Source organism: Enhydra lutris, unplaced genomic scaffold (assembly GCF_002288905.1).
Source record: "Enhydra lutris kenyoni isolate GAN:26980312 unplaced genomic scaffold, ASM228890v2 scaffoldscaffold21, whole genome shotgun sequence".
Lineage (NCBI taxonomy): Eukaryota > Metazoa > Chordata > Mammalia > Carnivora > Mustelidae > Enhydra > Enhydra lutris.
The window spans coordinates 12,268,159-12,290,742 of NW_019154105.1; the positions used below are offsets into that span (position 1 = coordinate 12,268,159).

The 22,584-nt window shown below is 33.7% G+C and overlaps 1 protein-coding gene across 4 annotated transcripts in view; it reads left to right on the forward strand.

Annotated features, from left to right (window-relative positions):
- Positions 1 to 22,584, forward strand: part of LOC111149084 (UDP-glucuronosyltransferase 2A1) — a 62,115-nt gene that overhangs the window by 1,725 nt on the left and 37,806 nt on the right. Inside the window, exon 2 of one of the 4 annotated variants that reach the window (XM_022505991.1) lies at positions 8,033 to 8,664. The exons of 2 other annotated variants lie outside the window; for them this stretch is intronic. In XM_022505991.1, coding sequence (XP_022361699.1) covers positions 8,033 to 8,664 — 632 coding nt within the window. Of the gene's footprint in view, positions 1 to 7,922; positions 8,665 to 22,584 lie in introns of those variants that run through there. One more of the 4 variants, XM_022505992.1, reaches the window with a different exon arrangement.

A 22,584-nucleotide genomic window follows, 5' to 3' on the forward strand; every position in this document is an offset into this window, starting at 1 on the left:
AAAGATGTTAGCTTATAAGCTTCTGCATAACTCCAGGAAAGATGTGGTAAGAGCATGTACTAGTGAAGTAGCTTATAAGTGGAGAAAAATAATGCAGATGAGACTCCCATAGTAAGGCAATCAGGAGTGCAGGCTGTTGATAAACAATTTCCACTTACAAGTGTATGACCATGGAGAAGCAATTAATTCTCTTTACATCTGCATTTATTCACCCCATCTCTAACAGAGCTACTGTAAGGACTAAATTAGTTAACATATAAAAAGATCTTACAATACTGTCTAGGAGCTAGATACCATTCAATTTGCTTTAGCTGTTTATCATGAAAAATTAATAAAAGCTGATGGCTAATTGGTTAGGACATGTTAAAAGGCCTGAAGAAGAGATTAAGATGGTTTCTTTGAGGGGGTTATAATTGGTATATAATATATTATTTTCTGGTGTAAAACATAATGATTCTATGTATGTATATATAAACAAACGATCACCACAGTAAGTCTAGTTAACACTTGTGACCGTACATAATTACATTATCTTTTCTTGTGGTGAGAACTTTTATGAGGTACTCTTTTAGCAACTTTTGAATATACAATACAGTATTAACTATAGTCACCAAGCTATATATTACATCCCCAGGATTTATTTATTTTGTAACTGGAAGTTGTGCCTTTTGACCCTCTTCATCCATTTCCTCCACCCCTACCCTCCACCTTTAGCAACCACCAATCTGTTCTCTGTATCAGAGTTGGGGTGCTTTTTTTTTTTTTGCATATTCCACATATAAATGAAATTATACATTGTTTGTCTTTCTCTGACTTATTTCACTTAGCATAATGCCCTCAGGGTCCACCCACATTACCATAAATGGCAGGATTCTCTTCTTTTTTATGCTTGAATAAATAATTTATAATTTTAATCTCCATTGTAGATAAAAATAATGCTGTAGTGAACATGGGGGTGTAGCTATCTCTTAGAAATAGTGGTTTTGTTTCCTTTGGGTATAATCTAGAAGTAGAATTACTGGATCATATGGTGGTCCTATTTAAGTTTTTTAGGAATCTCTATACTGTTTTCCATAGTGACTGTGCTAGTTTATACTCCTATCAATAGTGCACAAGGGTTCCCCTGTTTCCATATCCTTGCCAATACTTGTTGTACCTTGTCTTTTTGATAATAACCATTCTAATAGGTGTGAGGTCATTAACAACACAAGAAACAACAGATGGGGATGAAGGGAAAGGGGAACTTTCTTACACTGTTGATGGGAATGGAAAATGATACAGCCACTCTGGAAAACAGTATGGAGGTTTCTCAAAATGTTAAAAATAGAGCTACCCTATGACCCAGCAAATGCACTACTAAGTATTTATCCAAAGGGTACAAAAATACTGATTCAAAGGGTCACATGTACCCTGATGTTTTTAGCAGTATTATCAACAATAGCCAATAGCCAAATTATGGAAAGAGCCCAAATGTGTGTGTGTGTGTGTGTGTGTATAACTGAGCCATCAAAAGGAATAAAATATTGCCACTCGCAGCAACATGGATGGAGTTAGAGTGTATTATGGCAAATGAAGTGAGTCAGTCAGAGAAACAAATGCCATATGATTTCACTCATATGTGGAATTTAAGAAACAAAACAGATGAACATAGGGTAAAGGAAAAAAAGAGAAGGAAACAACCCGTAAGAGACTCTTAACTACAGAGTAAAAACTGAGGGTTGCTGGAGAAGAAATGGGCAGGGGATGGGCTAAATGGGTGATGGGTATTAAGGAGGGCACTTGTGATGAGCACTGGGTGTTATATGTAAGTGATGAGTCACTGAATTCAACTCCTGAGACCAATATTACATTATATGTTAAATAACTAGAATTTAAATAAAAACTTAAAAAAAACAATCAATAAATAACAATCAATCAATAAATTTGCATTTCCCCAATGATGAGTGATATTGACCCCTATTCATGTACCTGTTGGCCATTTGTTTGTTCTTTGGAAAAATCTCTATTCATGTCCTCTAGCCTTTTTTTTTTTTTTCTGCTATTGAGTTAAATGAGTTTTTGTATACTTTGGATATTAATCTCTTATAAGATGTATGATTTGTAAATATTTTCTCCCATTGGGCAGGTTGCCTTTCCATTTGTTGATGGTTTTCTTTGCTATGTAGAAGCTTTTCAGTTTGATGTAGTTGCCCTTGCTTATTTTTCTTTTGTTATCTTTGGTGTCAAATCCAAAAAATCATCGCCAAGACTGATGTCAAGGAGCTGACCACGTATATTTTATTCTAGGAGTCTTACACTTTCAGTTCTTATTGATCAAGTCTTTAAATCATTTTCAGTTTGTCTTTATGTGTGGTATAAGGAAGTGATCCAGTTTCATTCTTCTGCATTTAGCTGTCCAGTTTTCCACTTATTAAAGAGGCTGTCCTTTACCCATTGTGTGTTCTTGGCTTTTTCATAATGACTTAATTGACCATATAAGTGTGGTTTCTTTGGCAAGGATTATTAAAAGAAGTGTTAATTGTGGGGCACCTGGGTGGCTCAGTGGGTTAAGCCTCTGCCTTCGGCTCAGGTCATGATCTCAGGGTCCTGGCATCCAGCCCCATGTCGGGCTCTCTGCTCAGTAGGGAGCCTGCTTCCCCTGATCTCTCTGCCTGCCTCTCTGCCTGCCTGTGATCTCTCTGTCAAATAAATAAATAAAATATTTTTTAAAAAGAAGCGTTAATTATAATTGGCTCATCATCTTTTCTGGGTATGCTAAATACTTGTCCCCAAATTCAAAAATATATGTTTATCGCCTGGGATATAAATGAAAACTGAGCTGTTCTGTTACTCAGAGAAAATAAGCATAGCTACTACCTTGATTATAAACTAGCTTACAAAGATAGAAGTGAATGGTCAATATTGTAGGGCTAAAACTGGATCTTTAAAAATGAAGAAAAAGGATGACGAAATGGCAATTTTATGAAGCTGTCAGGACCTGCAGAAACTCTCTAATCTGCTCCTAGGTGTAGTAAACAGAGATATCTGAATATGTGCAGCATCTCTGTTAATGAAATAGAGGAGTGTGTATGTAACACCTTAGTCACAATATAGGTTTATGTTTATCTCATTACTTATGTTTTTATCATCGACTTGTCCTCAATCTTGGAATAATAATTATCAAGATCATAATGCTTCTTATTCATATTAGTGACATTATTCCCCAGATAAACCTTCCTCATGCTGGCAGTCTCAGAATCACATGTTCCATTGTATTGTGCTTGTAAGTGAATACTGGTAATGAAACCACATGATTTTTCCCAATCATGACATGAGACTAATCTTTCTTAACAATTTGTTCATGGGAATGTCATGAAGTTTCTAAAAATCTTCTTATCCTCCGATTTTGATAATATCATGTTTCTAATCAAATTACACTCTTTGACTTAAAATGACTATTTAAGTTTGTTTTATGAACGATATTCTTATTGATGTCAGGGACATGAACACACTCATATTCAAAAGACCAGGTAAGAAACAAAAGTACTGAAGTGACAGAGTGATTCATTTTCGTGCAAGCCTTTGTACATGTAGGATGATAAATGAGAATGATAAATGGAACCGACTTTTAAAAATCACTTCTTTCCAATGTATAACTTGATGTTTTTTTTAATGCTTTAAACAAAGCCATTGCAATGAACCCATATCCACTCAGGTCTCAAATTGTCACACCTGAGTAAATAAGTTGGACAACTTTCTTTAAGATTACTTTTCTGCAGTGGAATGCAATAATCTGAGAATGAGTCTTTAATCTCTGCTAATTGCTAGAATCAGATATTATAATGTCTAAATTATTTCTTTTATTTCAGCATTTGGGTATTGGTTCAAACTCATATTTCAAAATCATGATAGCAATAACAGTATTTGTTGATTTCTTCCTGTGCACTAGACACTGTAATAAGTCCATCACATGTTATATCTCTTAATTTTTGCAATGAATTTGTGAAGAGAAAACTATCACAGATGAGATTATTGAGGTTGTGAAATATCAATTGCTAAAATAAAATTATATAGTGACTAGTAGGAGAAAATATTTTCAGATGAAATCCAGATACCAAAACTGCTGGAAAAATTTTCTCTCTTTTTTAAAATTACGGGCGTAAATCCATTATTCAGAATATTTTAGGTTTAAACATTCTCAGTTACTTTTCCTATTTCTAGATTTAGCTTTTGAAGTCTGCTGTTTTATTTCTTATTTATATTAAATTTGCTAACTGGAGTTTAATTGGTTTGTGTTATCACTAGGTAACTTGCTATTTCTTTAGGCAAAAGTTTCCATTTGACTGTTGCCTGGGGCGAGTTGCCTGAGGATAGGTATCTGGTCCTAATAGAACTTAAAACGCTGTACTTAACTGAAAGTAAGAAAAGGCTTCTGCAGATTTCAAATATATTTATTTAAAGCTGAACCAGGTAAATTTTGTTTTCATATACATATTAACAACAAAAAAACCCACCAAAATTGGAGAAACATTTAAGAAAAAAAAATGTAGCATTTTAATGCCAGTAAAAATATTTATAATCCATAAACATTACCTATTGCTATCAACAGTTTTATCCTTCAGCCAGTATAGAAACAAATAGCTTTTTTGTGTGAATGATCTTTATATGCTAGATTTATTTGAATACATAATGTATTATTATACATGAGTAATCAGATGATTACTCTCTAAGAATTAACGCTGTCTATAATAACAACAGACTTTCCTATAAATATATTAAATAGAAAAAACAACACATCTTCAAAAAAATTATGACTATAATATTCAGATCTTTACATGAACTAAACACTGATCAAAGGTAATTAACATAAAATAAAGTGCTAGAAATGAAACAAATGTGAATGTGTATATCCCCAAAGTGCTTGATTTCCAGTAGTCATTTTAAAGGAGAGAAAAATGTATTGGGGTTCTTTACCTGAAGAGTACTACATGTTAGTTTTGGACTTTTTTTCCCCCTCTTTCTTCCCAGTCTTTTTCTTGCTCCCTCTATCTTCTCTTCCTTCCTTTCTTCCTCTATTTTTTGATGTAAATTAATTTTGTTTGGTTAGAATCTTTCAAATGACCTCTGGTAGCATCCCCTTTTTCATAATGACCCATGAGTGGGATGACAGCCATAAGCATGCCATCCAAGAAGGAATTTGCTATGAGACATGCACAATTTCAAGGGCACTGTCACTCTTTGCTGTCACTCAATGAAAGGGAATGGAGGTGATCATTTTTATGGAAATAATTTTGAATTTTCTATGTGTGTATTTCTTAAAATAAGTCACTTGTGAACCTTGGTACTGAATACATTGTTAGTAAATATCATTTTTTTTTAAAGATTTTACTTATTTATTTATTTAAGAGAGAGAGAGAGAGAGAGAGAGAGAGAGCACAAGCAGGGGGAAAAGCAGGCAGAGCAGGCAGAGGGAGAAGCAGGATCCCTGCAGAGTGAGAAGCCGGACGCGGGACTCGATCCTTGGACCCTAGGATCATGACCTGAGCTGAAGGAACCAACTGAGCCACCCAGACATCCCATAACATATCATTCTTGATGTGCCTCAAGATTGAGCATGACTGACACCTGTAGAGGAACTTGTGGTGTTTAGGAATACCTGCACCAAAACTCGGGCACCGCAGAGGACCATTATCTGAGAAGCAGAAGAAAGGAAGTGCATCTAAGTGATAAGATCTGTTTAAACTGGTAGTTTTTAAAGTATGAGTCTCTCCTTACTTTATCATATATAGCTAACGTTTATTGAGCACGGATGATGTTCCAAATAATGTACACAATTTTTTTTTTCATTCAGTCCTCACATCTACAAGAAACAGGCACCAGCATTCTCTACCATTTTGTAATGAGGAGGGTGAGAAACTTGCCTGAGGTTACAATGAAGAAAGTGGTGAAGCATTTGATGTGAGACTCAGAGCTAAAAGAAAATTCTAAAAAGATACTCAGTTAATATACAATAAAACAAAGGGGAAGAAAAAGTACATCGACTTTTAAGCTTTCAAGAATGCATTAACTAGATGCATTCAAGGAACTAAAAAAAAGTTGAAGTTCTAATGTGAAGCTAAAACTCTAAGCTTACTAAGGAGTTGATTATAAATTTTCAAAAATAGTATGAAAGATGGTTTCCAAGCCATCTTTGGGACATCTTTATGGCCTTTGGGACGACCTCCCAGTCCAAGAGACAATGAGAAATGAATTAGCATAGCTAAATTCTAGCTATTCATTGAAATGCTTACAGGAAGAGGAGACATTTAACTCCTGGTTTCTATCCTTTTAATTACATTATTTGTTCTTATTTTCTCCTTTTAATGGCAACTCTTAGCTTCTTTGATTTCCTTAACTTTTAAAATAGCATCAGTACATGGTTGCCCTTATAGAGTTTGGCATTTACTAAAAATCTCAACAGACAGATATCATTATATCTAGGTCTAGCTGGTCATTCTGTAGCTAACCTGTTGGTTCACTGATCAATCTTCAGGCAAATTTATTAAACTACATTACTAAACTTTTGCTTTGAACTAAGCAGTTTACAAAGCAACTTTGCAGATATTATTGCTAATCCACAAAGTAATATAACATCACTATCTCTCATTTTTGCATGAAAAATCCAAGGCTGAAAGGGTCCAGGTATTATTCCAGGGTCACAAGGCTTGTAAAAGAATAGTTTTTGAATCTGGGGCAATTGAACTCTAGTGTCCACCCAATTTAAGCTACTACACAGCTCTGAATGAAAAAGCGTGTGACTTCTTGTGGTGCTAGATCCTATCTTCTTGATTTGCATATGAAAATATCGTATGAAAGAAAATGAAAAATTCCCCGCAAAGAGAAGATGATTATCAATATGCTTTATCAGAAAATTCTCCTCTGACAAATGTGTAAAATTTGTCCTATAATCCAATTAATTGAAAATATCTTGTAATCTTTGAGAAAATCTCTTTTAAGTGAAGGTTGTTTTTAGTTTTTCTTCCTAAATATGAGCCATGGAGAAGTAATAATAATGCTTGTCATTGTGCATTGCCAAAACTTCTAAAACTTACAAAGATGAGGCATAAGACCGTGGAAATCTAGCAATTCTCAAATGATGTTATGATAATAGTCTCAGTTGCCCTACGTTGTAATATGTTTTTGGATATGCAACTCAATATTAATTTCATTATCTATGAAATATAGCAAGTAATGTATGATGCACAAGACTCTGGAAAGGACTGAATTAGACAATGTACATAAAAATGCCTTGAGGGGTTCCTGGGTGGCTCAGTGGGTTAAGCCTCTGCCTTCAGCTCAGGTCATGATCTCAGAGTCCTGGGATCGAGCCCCACGTCGGGCTCTCTGCTCAGCAGGGAGCCTGCTTCTCCCTCTCTCTCTGCCTGTCTCTCTGCCTGCTTGTGGTCTGTCTCTCTCTATGTCAAATAAATAAATAAAATCTTTTAAAAAAATGCCTTGTAATAAGATACCTAACTTAAAGTTACTCTAAGTTTTGAGACAGAAGTTTTAGCAGTAACAACTGCTATTATTTTTTGTTTAACTTAATTTTAGGAAAGACAAATTAAAGACACATTTTATAATTATTTATAATTTATATATATTATATATATAATTGTACTTATATAATTATATATAATTTATAATTATTATCACAGAGTACATAGACACCAGGCTTATAACTTGACTTCTTCTTTTGCTTTCAAATAAGATTTGATTTACTTCTGTTGTTAGAATAATAATATTATTGCATATAATGGTTTGAATTATATCAGTTTCCTTTTAATCTATAGATCAAGTGACTTATGAATGAGTATACCCATCACATTAAACATCATTTATTTGAAAAAGAATCTACCTAAATAAACTTTGAAAATTTCTTTTTATCTTAAAAGATCTACAGTAGGATGGTTTTCATAATGGATATCACCATGCCTAAGAAGTTTGTCCAGCTGCTGGTTTTCAATTTGACTTTGACTCAAATTGTTCTAAGTGGAAATGTGCTAATTTGGCCAACGGATGGTAGTCATTGGTTAAATATTGAGATCATTCTAGAAGAGCTGATTCAAAGAAATCACAATGTGACTGTACTGGCTTCATCAACAACTCTATTAATCAACTCTAATCCTGATTCTCCCGTGAATTTTGAGGTGATACCTGTCTCCTATACGGACAGCAATGTAGATTCCTTAGTTGAACATATGATAATGCTGTGGATGGACCACAGACCAACTCCTCTCACACTCTGGACTTTCTATAAGGAGCTAGGAAATCTTCTAGATACTTTTTTTCGAATCAATATACAAATCTGTGATGGAGTATTAAACAATCCCAAGTTAATGGCAAGACTTCAGAAAGGTAGTTTTGATGTGTTAGTAGCAGATCCAGTAACTATCTGTGGGGACCTGGTTGCTCTGAAATTAGGAATTCCATTTGTATACACATTGAGGTTCTCTCCAGCCTCCACAGTTGAGAGACATTGTGGGAAAATCCCAGCACCTGCCTCCTATGTACCTGCAGCTTTGTCAGAGCTCACTGACCAGATGACCTTTGGTGAGAGGGTTAAAAATACTCTCTCTTATCCTCTGCAAGACTACATATTTCAGTCCTACTGGGGAGAATGGAATTCATACTACAGCAAAGTTCTAGGTAAGTCTCTAAAATATTCCCTTATTAATGTCTCCAGATACCCCATTTATTCTTGTTAGTAAAACAGTAAATGGTTTCTGTCCCACCGCACATGCCAGGCTGAGGTAAATATATTTACTATATATAATACTCTCATACAAGATGATTCATTTTGGATAAATTTCTTAAAAATGTAATGGTGGTATTAATATGAATGCTAGTGCTTCACTGCAAATAAACTTGTCTAAATAGATTTAGAGAATGGCTTTTCAATGAGTAAATCAGTCTTCAAATATAAACGAAAGTGCCTTTACTTGGATGAATTACGGTACTGCTAAAAAATACCTGGCAAACATTTTGAAGTGATGCATGACTTCCTTTCCCTCCTTCATTCCTCATTCTTTTCTTTGTCTGCAGAAAACTTCAAAAAGCCTAGGATTAAGCATTAGAAACCTGAGTTTATAACCTCCCCCATTTCTCACTATTTCTCTGTCCTGAGGCTCCTCGGGTGTTAGACTGGCTTCTCATCTCCAGCTTAATTTCTCTGTAACCTTGGGTAATCCTCAAGTTTCCTTGCCTCGCACATTCCTATGAGGATCAAGTAAATTATGCAAACAGCTCCGGATGGTTGTTTATCTTTCTGATTCTCATGAACCCTCCTTTATTTTTCTATTTTCTTCTCTCCTGAAGTTTTTTTTTTTTTCTCTAGATTTATTAGTGGTAAGCACCAGGTATATTAATTAACAGCAGAAATTAACCGTTGATACTACCAATGGTAACTTTCTCACAAAGATAATACACAAAATATTGTCCTTTACATACCTTTCAGCCTGCCTCCCTCCCACTCTTTATTTTCCTTTTTTTCTCCTTCCCTTCTTCTCTCCCTTCCTCCCTTCCTCTCTCCCCTCTTCCCTTTCTTCTACCATGCTTTTTTTGTATAAAAATAAAAGTACTTATTGAACACCAACTCGTTACCTGTCACTTTTCTGGGTACAGTTGACAAAACAGATCAAAATCTCTTTGATTTTTTTACTACATAGTGTATATCACAATAGTGTATATGCTATGCATATATGCTATGTAGAAGAAAAAGAGGAGGAGGGTTACACTTTTAAATACAGTGGCTAGGGAAGGTCTCAAATGGTGACATTCAAATGAAGACCTGAGGGCAGTGAGTGTGAGAGCCATTGGGATCCCTGGAGGAAAAGCATTATAGACATCCATTAGAGCAAGTGGAAGGATCTGTGGCAAGTCATAGAAGCAGGAATAGTCTCACTGTATCGTGACCTTAATCTTACATTTCACAAGCAGAATTTGTGTATATATTTTTTCTTTCCTGGATTTTGGAATATACTTCATCCAATTTTTCATTACTTAAACTTTTAAATTTCTTCATGGAGTTGTCTAGAGGGAAGATGTTAAACATACCACACATATGTAAATAAAACATATGCAAGATAATTAAAATTTGTATATACATTTAAAGATATGGTAATTAGAATTTTGGAAGTAAAATGTGTTTTTATACTCATTACAATGTCACTTAACTATATTTTATTTTTCTTCGGACTCCAAATTTCATAAGCCTCAATGAGATATTTTGACTTAAATTTAGGGTTTTTTTCCCAAGACATTTGAAATGTGTCCTATAATAGTTGTGTCTGCCCATAGATGCCCACATACCAACTACTGCAGGTATTGAGTGAGATAACAGTCTCTATTCCTTAAGTAAGAGAATTACAAAAAGTAAGATAGTGGAGGTTCTTGGAAAGTACATGAGGTTCTGGGTTCAAGGTCCATTTGCTGTGTAATTTCAGGCAAGTGATTTAAACTCTGAGTCACGATATTTCTACATTTTTAAATGGGTGCAATTATTCCACTGTACTGTTTGGGATGATCATATCGTATATGGGTATGCTATGTCAGTTATAAGGAATTGTACTTATGTTAAATGTTGTTTACAGCAAACTACATAAGAACTCTGAAATGACAAAAGCCCAGGGTTTGAGGCTTACTAAGTAGTCAGTACAGATAAGCAAAGAATAAAGGGCCTCTGGAATGTACTAACTCCAGATTATATAATGTACCGAAAGCCTTTGTAAAACAGAATGTTCTTGTCTTCTCATTTTCACAGGGTCATGACCTAGTTTCAGAAATCCTATGTCCTGAGAAATTAGATATCATATTTACTTCAATCCTTTATACTCCTCATGTTACTAAACATACTTGAACAACAAATAATTGTCTTGCATATTTTATTTCAAATTGAAGCTTTGGGAATAGACTAATCCAATTTGTCTTTGATTGTAATTACATTCTTAAAGTATTAGGAACACCTGGTAGCTGTAAACTGAGAGTGAAGTAGGTCAGGTACTTTCCATTTGATATTATTATCAAACAGAGGAGAACACAGGAAATTTAATAACATCAGATTTCAGGAGAGTTTCCATCTCCATATTTATTCTTTATTTCTCTGGGAAAAATCAACCAGAAAAATAGCATGTTTAAGTGTGGTTAAGAAAAATCCCAAATATCTATATTGAAGGAAACAAATAAGTTAGAAGGAAATAATCTAACTGTACTGTTTAAAAATCCTGTTTTGCTTGCCATGGAGATCTTAAATTTTATGGATGAAGCAAATAAAATTCATCAATTCAATTTTAAATGTGCTTCTCACACCTAATGGAGCAGGCCTATCTGGAAATATGACAATCATTGCTATTCATATAAGGGAGTGAATCTCTAATTAATCTTGCTCAAGCCCAGTGTTCTGCAAGGTACCTTCAAACTGTACTGAGCTCGATCTCTCCAGCCTCTGAGCGATCTGCTGACTGGCACATAGCTCACTCTAATGTGGATAGGATTTGGGACTTGCCTTCACTACAGCTATAGGACATGCCTTCACATAAGGCTTCTAATTCCTTCTCACATGCAGTTTTCCTGGGGTCAGTGCTGTAAGGTTTTTAAAATTCTGTGTAACCTATCTTTTGAAGTAAGACCTAAATCCTAATTTTACAGCTTACTGAAGTTTCACAGCGTGAACCTACCCATGCAACCAGCACCCAAATCAAGAAACAAAAAATTATTCCCATAGTGCCTCTTTCTCCTCACACCAGTCCCTACAATTCCTAAAAATAATCACTTGACTTCTAGCACTACAGATTAATTTTGCCTGATTTTAAACTTTGTATAAATGAACCACACGTTGTGTACTCTTTTGTATTTTGTTTCTTTTGCGAATGTTTTTTATATTCACCCAAGTTGTTGCATAGAGGTATATATAGAGGTATATAGAGGTTCATTCTCAGAGTTATGTAGATTCTATTGAATTAACATACTACATTTTATTTATCCATTTTGCTGTTGATAAACGTGTAGACTATCCTGGTCTTGGCTATTTATGATAAGCATTGCTGTGAACATTCTTGTACATGTCTTTTGGTAAATATGCTTGTGTCATACTAGGTGATAGAGTATGCATTTGTTTAGTTTTAGTACATACTGCTAACATCCAGTTTCTCAAGTTGCTTGTGCCAATCAATAATCCCATCAGCCATTTACAAGGATTCCCATTGTTCTTCATTCTCACTAACACTTAGTATTTATTATCTTTTTGCGTTTTGAAAAAATTCTAACCATGCTATTGATGTATAGGGTCATCTCATTTTTAGAAAAAGATTAGGAGCTAATTTATACATGGTAAAAGGAAGTGCACTAAGTATACAGTGTGATTTGCTTTGTCAAATGTATATATTTCTTTAACCAGCACATCAAACAATTTCTGGGATCCCTTCTCTAAAAAAGCTGCTCTCCAGATCTTTTCCGAGTCAGTAATTCCTACCACTTAGTTTTCGCTCTTCATTCTGACTCTTTCCATTTTCCTTTTGTGGGCTTTTAAAATTCATTCTCTAATAAATTTAACTCTAAAAGTAACATGATTACATTGTCACTCGTGTCCAGTTTGTGCTCCATCAAGCAGCTCTGATCTAGCTCTATTCAGTGATTCTGCAGCTAATGCCCTTGCTAATTGTACCATTTTTGCTATTAACTTAATAAATAGCTGCTCTTAACTATACACCTATCAAGAGCTTTCATTGGTACAATGCATACATTATTACTAATCCAATACACAAGCCGAGAATGATCCTTATCTCTTACCTTGGAGCCGTCAAAATTCAGGAAGATTAAGCGACTTTGCTAAAATCACCAAATATGTAACTGAACCAGAGAAGACCCTATGTCTATTGAATCCACTACATAAAGAAATTCACATTCCCAGCAATAATGACCAGTCCATAATTTCCAGGATTTTAATTTGAGAAGTCACAGATAGGGAAAAGAAAAAAAACAAGTCTGCTCAGCTCCCATTGTTTGCTTGGTAAGCTGGTGTTTCCTGTGAGCATTCTCTCACCCAACTTTCTTGAGGGCACTGCTGTGACATTATTTCAACTTTATAGACTTTATTTTTTGTTTTTCAAGTTAAAAATCTTTAAATATTTTGGTGCAAACTCTCTTTTTTGTCACAGAGAATTGTGTGGTCCTGAGTTTTGTCTTTAGGCAATGACATACAAGTCCTGAGTACCCTTGGCCTCTCCTGCTTGCTTATGGTATTATAGAAATAATCTTAACTAGCTCTTGAGGAGGAAAAAACTAGTGTTATTTGCATTGGCATACAGTTAAGTGCAGCTATTTGGTTTAAACTGACCAAATTTAAATTTTAAAGTTAAAATTTGGTTTAAACTGACCAATTTTAAATTTAAATTTTAAATTTTAATTGTCACCATTCCAAGGATATATTACTATTTTAAAAAATCATCTGTGTGTCTTTTGGAGTGTTTACCAATGTTTCTTATATAAATATGTTTTACATATTTGTTGTTAAATTTCAGCCAACTGATTTGTTTTGTTGTTGGCCTTATAAATGTGTTCCCTCTTCCTTTTCTTTTCCATTAGTCATAGCTTGTATACATAAATTCTAGTTACCATTCAATTTCAATTTCATATCCTGGTATTTGTCCATATTATCCTATGCTTTACAGTAGTTATCCAGACACATGTTCTTTAAACTGATACTAGAAATAAGTTACATCTCCCTTTATAATTCTTATGTCACTGGTCACCTTTTCTTCTCTAATTTTACTTCTGATAAAATCAGACTTATTTAATAATAATGAAGATAGTTGCCTTCATCTTTTATTTTCAAATTTAGTTGAAATGACTAAATTTTATTCATTAATTAACTTGCTTGTTTATGAGCCATGTGAAGAAAATATCAATTACTTAATTACTATTACACTTAGCATTTTCTTTTGTAAATCAGAACTGTGTCAAGTTTTGTCAACTTCTTTTTCCACCTATGGCAAGAATTATTTGATTTTCCAGGCAAGTTAATAGATGAATTATATGAATAGATTTCCTATTACTGAATTATTTCTGGAATGATTTTACAATCATTTTCGCATAAATCATTAATATTTTGCTGGATACATTTTTATTCATAGATGAAAGGCTGGATAGAAGTAGAATAAAAAATATCATACTTTTGTACAATCTCTTGAAGATTTTAGACCCATATTATAGACAGTTCATGAAAATAACCTTTGTTTCCCTTCTTTTTTGTGCTTGTAGCACTTCTAAAACTTTTTTATTTTTGATATTTTAAGGTTTAGTACAATTTTCTGTTCTTTGTTCTCCAGATTTACTTAGCTATAATTGACATATAATACTGTGCAAATTTGTGTACAAAGTAATCATTTGATAGATGAATATATTGTGAAATGACTACAACAATAAAGTTAGTTAGCACTTCTATCACCTCATATAGCTACAGTTTTGTGTGTGTGTGTGTGTGTGTGTGTGTGTGTTGTGTGTGTGGTAGAATTTACTGTTTTAGCAACTTTCAGATATAGAGTTCTGTTAACTATAGCCATGATGTTGTACAGTATATCTCCAGAACTTATTTATCTTGTAACTGGAATTTTTTACACTTTGATCACCTTCACCCATTTCCTCCACCTCTCAACTTCCACCCCTGGCAACTACCATTTTACTCTCTGATAAGTTCAGCATTTTTTAGTTTCCATATACAGGTGAGATCAGACAGAATTTGTCTTTCTCTGTTTGACTTGCTTCACTTAGCATAACACTCCCAAGGTTCATCCATGTTGTTGAAAATGGGAAGTTTCCCTTATTTCTCATAGCTAATTTCTGTCCCATTGTGTGATACATATATCACAACTTTTTCATTCATCTGTCAATGGACACTTCAGTTGTTTCCATTCTGTTGTAAGAATGCTGCAATAACCATATGAGTGTAAATGTCTTTCCAAGACAGTATCATTTCCTTTGGATATATTCCCAGAAGTGAAATTGCTGGATCATACAGTATCATACCTTTAATTTTCTGAGGAACCTCTATACTGTTTCCCACAATGGCTGCACCAGTTTACATTCCCATCAACAGTGCATAGCTTTACCAACACTTTCCTCCACAGCTTTGCCAACACTTATCACTTGTCTTTTTTATAACAACCATTTTAACAAGTGTGAGATGATAACTCATTGTGGTTTTGATTTGCATTTCCTGGTGATTAGTGATGTTGAGCACCTTTTTATGTACTTGGCCATTTTTATGTTTCCTTTGGAAAAACATCTCTTTGGGTCCTCTTCCCATTTTTAATTAGATTATTTGGGGTCTTCTGCTGTGAGTCTCATACTTATTTTGAATATTAACCTTATCAGATATGTGGTTTGCAAATATCTTCTCCCATTCTGTAGGTTAAATTTTCACTTTGTTTCTTTTTCTGTGCAGGAGCTTTTGAGTTTGATATGGTAACACTTGTTTATTTTTGCCCTTGTGTTTTGTGGTTGGGGTGTCACATTCATAAAATCATTGTCAAACCAATGGGTTATTAAGACACTTTGATTCTATGTTTTCTTCTAGGAATTTTATGGTTTCAGGTCGTATATTTGTCTTTACCATTTTTTGAGTGGTGTAAGATAGAGATCCAATTTCATTCTTTGGCATAAGAATATCCAGTTTTCCTAACTTCATTTATTGAAGAGACTATCTTTTCTCTATTGAGTATTCTTCATTTCCTTGCCAAATATTAGTTAACCATATATGTGCATGGGTTTATTTCTGAGTTCTCAATTCTGATCTATTGATCTATGTGTCTGTTTTATGTCAGTGTCATATTATTTTAATTACTGTACCTTTTAAATACAGTTTAAAATCAGGAAGTGTGCGGCCTCCAGCTTTGATCTTTTTTCTTGGGATTATTTTGATTATTCAGGATTTTTTGTGGTTCCATAAAAATTTTAGGGAATTTTTTTTTCTATTTCTGTAAAAAATGCCATTGGAAACTTAATAAGGATTACACTGAATCTATAGATTGTTTTGGGTATTATGGACATTTTAACAATATCAATTTGTATGATCCTGGACACAAGATATCTTTCCCTTTATTTGTGTCTACTTTAATTTCTTTCATCAGTGTATTAAAGTTTTCCATGTACAATTAAAGGTCCAAATGTGAGACCTGAAACCATAACAATCCTAGAGGAGAGCACAGGTAGTAATTTCTCTGACATTGGTCATAGCAACATTTTTCTAGATATGTCTCCTAAGACAATGGAAACAAAAGCAAAAATAAACTATTGGGACTACATCAAAATAAAAAGCTTCTGAACAGTGAAGGAAGCAATCAACAAAACTAAAAGACAACTTATTGAACAGGAGAAGGCATTTGCAAGTGATATATCCAGTAAAGGGTTAGTATCCAAAATATAGGAAGCCCTTATACAACTCAACACCCCTGAAACAAATCATCCAATTAAAAAATGGGCAGAAGACATGAATAGACATATTCATGAATATGAATATGAATATGTCTTTTTTGACTTCTGTCAATTTTGGCTAATGTTAAATAAGAAGACATACAGATGGTCAACAGACATATAAAAAGATGTTCAACATCACTCATCATCAAAGAAATGAAAATCAAAACCAGGTGAGGTGACATATCATTTCATAGGTGTCAGAATTGCTAAAATCAAAACCACAAGAAAAAATTGTTGATAAGGATGTAGACAAAAAAGGAAGTCTTGTGCATTGTTAATAAGAAAGCAAACTGGCGTAACCACTGTGGAAAACAGAATGGAAGTCTCCCAAAAAATTAAAAGTAGAATTACCATATGATCCCATAATTCCACTACTGGGTATTTACTCAAAAAATATGAAAACACTAATTCAAAAAAATATATGCACCCCTATGTTTATTGAAGCATTATTTATAATAGTAAATTATGTAAGCAATCCAGGTGTTCATTAATAAATGAATGGATAAAAAAGATGTGGCATACATGTGTGGGCACGTGCACATGCATGTGCAAGTGCACACACACACACACACACACACACTAGAATGTTATGCAGCCATGAAAAAGAATGAAATCTTGCCATTTGCAAAAATCTGGATGGGTCTAGAAGGTATAATTCTAAGTGAAATAAGTTTTTTTTTGTTTGTTTTTGCTAAGTGAAATAAGTTAATCAGAGGACAAATATGATATGATTTCACTTGCATGTAGAATTTTAAAAAAACAAAACAAAGTAAGAAAGAAAAAGGAGGGACGCCTGGGTGGCTCAGTTGGTTAAGCAGCTGCCTTCAGCTCAGGTCATGATCCCAGCGTCCTGGGATCGAGTCCCACATCGGGCTCCTTGCTCGTCAGGGAGCCTGCTTCTCCCTCTGCCTCTGCCTGCCATTCTGTCTGCCTGTATTCCCTCTCTTGCTGTGTCTCCCTCTGTCAAATAAATAAATAAAAGCTTTTTAAAAAAAAATTAAGTCTTCAAAAAAAGAATCCTGAGATATTAATATGTATTATCAAACATTGATAATTAAAACAGCCTGTTAGGGACGCCTGGGTGGCTCAGTTGGTTGGGCAGCTGCCTTCGGCTCAGGTCATGATCCCAGCGTCCTGGGATCGAGTCCCACATCGGGCTCCTTGCTCGTCAGGGAGCCTGCTTCTCCCTCTGCCTCTGCCTGCCATTCTGTCTGCCTGTGCTCGCTCTCTCTCCCTCTCTCTCGCTGACAAATAAATAAATAAAATCTTTAAAAAAAAAAAAAAAAAAAAAGAAAGAAAAAGGAGAAAAAAGAAAAAAGAGATTTTTAACTATAGAGAACAAACTGATGGTTACTAGGGAGGATTAATGGGAGGATGGATGTAATACGTGAAGGGAATTAAAAGTACATTTATCATGATGAGCACTAAGTAATATATAGAATTGTTCAATAACTATATTGTACACCTAAAACTAATACAACATTGTATGTTAACTATACTGGAATTAAAATTAAACAATAATAAAGTTATCTATGTACAAATCTTTCATTTTATTAGTTAAATTTATTCCTAAGTATTTTATTATCTTTGGCGCTGTTTTGTAAATAGGATAAAAATAATTTTTAAAATTAATTTTACTACTATTTTGTTGTTAGTGTATGAGAACAACTTATTTTTGTAAGTTGATTTTGTATCCTGCATCTTTACTAAATTCATTTATTAGTTCTAACAGATTTTTGGTGGAGTCTTTAAAATTTTCTATGTATAAAATGTCATCTTCAACCAGAGAAAATTTTACTACTTCTTTTCTAATGCAGGTGTCTTTTATTTCTTTTTCTTCTCTGATTGCTTTTACTAGGTCTTCCAATACTATGTTGAACAGGAATGCTAAAAAAGATGAGAGTTGGTATCCTTGTGCTTTCTAGTCTTAGAGGAAAAACTTTCAATCTTTCACCATTGTGGATGATGTTAGATATGGGCTTGTTATACTTTTCTGTAAAATATCTTGAGTTGAGGGATTTATTTCAGGAGAGTGTTTGGCAATATATATATACTTCTTAAAATTTAGACGCTTTCTTTTTTGACTTCTGTCAATTTTGGCTAATGTTAAATAGATGATAGATAGATAGATAGATAGAAATAGATGATAGATAGATAGATAGATAATATAATTTTATCCACCCTTAAGTTGTCAAATGTATTTACTTACAGTTCTGGTAAATGACTTTTTAAGTGTCTTTTTTTTTTTTTAGATTTATTTATTTATTTGAGAGAGAGAGAGAAAGAGAGATCACACGAGCCAGGGGAGGGGTAGAGGGAGAGGATGCGGGAGAGGGAAGGAATCTCAAGCAGACTCCCTTCAGAGACCTATGCAAGGTTCCATCTCATGACCATGAGACCATGCCTGAGGTGAAATCAAGAGATGGTTGCTCAACTGGCTGAACCACAAGATGCCCCTTAAGTATCTTCTTTATAGCTACTCTTTTTCATTTTTAAAGGTCCTTTTTATTACGATTTTTCTGCTTTCCATGTAATGCATTCCCATATGAAGTCATCTCTCATGCTGACTCTGGTCTTGGCTATTTGTCTTGCTTTGGCCAATGTGACTTTAGTGAATGTAATACAAGTGGCCTCTTCCAAGCAACTTACTCTCACTGCTCTGTGACATTTTAAAAATCTATATATTAATGGAAATACTTACTTAGAATAAGAAACCATTACAAGATATTGATTTTATAAAAACTGACAAATACCATAAGCATCACAAAATCCAAAACAATCATATTTTAAATCTACTTCCTGGCATTTCTTTATGACCTTTTCTCATAACTTATTTGGCTGAATATTTTTTGATTGCCTTATTCACATGACATTTTATATAATTCTATATTCTATAGAGAATAAGGATAATTCAACTTGCTCTCTAGCATTTTTGATCAAAATTTATTTTTTACTGTTGATAATTAAAGAAAAAAAATTTTCTGCTTTATAACTTGCTTTTGGGTCATGTCAGGTAAACTTTCAAGATTATTGCCAAATTTGAGAAAATCTCTGTCAAGTTTCCTTTAAAAGAGTTATAAGGTTTGAAAGAACATTCCATAGACCAAATTCTGGCCCTGTATAATTTTTAAATTTTTAAAAATTTTTATTTTTATTTTTTTAATTGAGGTATAATTAGCATACAACATTATGGTATTTTCAGGTATACAACATAATGATCTAATATTTGCATATATTACAAAATAATCACCACAGTAAGTCTAATTAACATCTATCACTATACATAGTTACAGAATTTCTTTGTGTGATGAAAACTTTTAAGATTTACTTTCCTAGCAAGTTTCAAATATGCAATACAGTATTATTAATTATAGTTACCATGCTGTACATTACAGCATGCATGGGGCATGCAGCATGGTGACTATAATTAATTATACTGTATTGCATATTACATAGCTGGAAGTTTGGAGCTTTTGACTCCTTTTACCTCTATCACCTACCTCTATCTCCAGCAACCAGCAACTGTACTCTGTATACATAAGCTTGTTTTTTTTTTCTTTCTTGTTGTTGTTAGATTCTACATATAAGTGAGATCATATGGTATTTATTTTTCCCTAACCTGTTTTACTTAGCACGATGTCCTCAAAGTCAACACATTTTGCTGTGAACTTTTTGTCCTGTGATTTAACCTTCTAGCATGCTGAATGGCGAGGGATTCACAACTCAGGATATTTACCCACAAAAACAACTGCAAAACACTCATGTGATGACCTCAAGTATCAGCTAGCCCTTTGATGACTCAGATTCACATGTGCATGAAAGAGGTCAGCCTATAACAGCTCTACGTAGACTAGAATTGTGAGCAGAATCAGAGGTAAATAGAAAGTTGTTGTTTTAAGATGATAAGGCTTTGGATAGTTAGTCATTTGATAATAGATAACTAATAAAAAGACTTCTAGTTTTGAGGTAATCCATTTGTTAAATCTTGGATCTCTACTTTGCTTCTACCTCTACATATGCACTTTCTTTTTTGCATGTTTGTATCCAGTGATGGGCCATAAATGTTTAACAATTGGCTTTCTGTGGTATAAAAAGAAAAAAACAACACTTTTGTATAGCATTTATTAATATCTGTGGTGTAATTCCTTCCACCTTGACTAATTTCAAGCTATTGGTAATATAATAACCAGCTTGGAAAGATACATAGAAATTAACAATTAACTTTCATGAGCCTGTAATAGTTAGGTCCTCTGGCAGATCTGCTTATGACATCAGCTTTGATTGATTAACATGTCCAAAGTTCATGGACACAAGTTTTATTATGCGGAAAATATTATATACTCCAACACATGCTGCAAAGTAGTATCTAGGCCTGTAAATATTATACCCAGATACAAATATAAACATAAACAAATTCTTTGCTTAGTAAAGCAGAAACTTCTCTCTCTTGGAGAAATCTATTGCCCAAGAGAAATCTTGAGCAATAAATTCATTCCCTCCTCTGTAGTTCATTTTTATAGCTACAACATTCCTGTCTCCACTTATATATATAATCTATATATGCATTTCCAACATACATGATTTTTTACTCTTCAGGAAAATTGTTACCTTTTAAATATTTCTGAAAAGTCAAATGAATAGACTAGCTCTCCTTTCCAACATCTTCCAAGATACTACTAAAAAGTTTACTTTCTAGAAAAGATCATTCTCTAGGAAAATAATATTCCATCTAATAATCTTAAATACTGCAACAAGATGCTTGAAATTTCAATAAAATGCCTCTTCTGCACTGGATACCTATATAAAAGAGAAAAAAAGAAAATGAAAATTAATAATTGAGTATCTCATATAGTATTCATGAATTTCTTTAAAAATTAGTAATTGGTTTTAGAATTTAGTATTTTTAGATAAGGCCAACTATTCTGTATGGCTCAGGCCTTTTACTGCTTATATATTTCACTGATAAAATAAATGTGCACTAAATATGAAATTTCAGACCATTTGGACACTATTAAAAATGGAAAACACAAAGGCCATCTGTTTTTGTTTTGAGGGAGAAAGATGGGGGAATAAAGGCAGAGGGAGTGGGACATAATCATGACAATTAACCAACTGGGCCACCGAGGTACCCCATTGGCATGCTTTTTATTAACTTTTGACATTGGGGCATCCAAAGAAATACTGGATCCCTAGTTTTCTAGCCCTTAGTAAAGATAATAGACATTAGATACCTGCCCATGCTATATGTTTCATGAAAATAATATTTCAAACAGAAATTTGAAAAAAATTTTTGATCCACTTGTCAATTTAATGGTGCAATGTTAGAATGATGCTACTTATAGATTAGGAAAGAATTCCTCTATATGAGGAAAAAAATTCTACACTTTACATGTGCCTCATTAACCTGACAAATGTAGTTCTTTTTAACTTTGTAATATGCTGTCTTCCCTTCTGACAAAATCCATGAAAGAAATAATTTTTAAGCTGGACTTCATTAAAATTAAAAATCCCCATTGTGATGGACAATGTCAAGAAAACAAGAAAACAATCTGTAGACTAGGAGAAAATATTTGCAAAGGACAATTTGATAAAGAACAGTTATAAGTGTAAAAAGAACTACTAAAACTCCACATATGAAAACATATAGCCCAATGAAAATATGGGCCAAAGACATTAACAGACACCTTATCAAAGAAGATAGACAGATGCAAATAAATGCATAAAATGATGCTCCACATTGTTTGTCATTAGAGAAGTGTAAATTAAAACAATAATAAGCTACAACTACACACTGATTAGAATGGCCAAAATCTGGAACACAGACTACAGCAAATGCTGGTGAGAATGTGGAATAACAGGAACTCTCATTCATTGTTAGTAGGAGTGCAATATGGTACAGTCACTTTGGAGGATGTTTGGCATTTTCTTACAAAACTAAACAATCTTACTATATGATCTAGGAATTATGATCCTTGGCATTTCCCCCAGGAGGGTTTAAAGCTAATGTTCACAGGAAACCCTGCATACTGATGTGTTAACATATTTATGCATAATTGCCCAAACTGGAAGCAACCACCATGTCCTTCAGTAGGTAAGTGC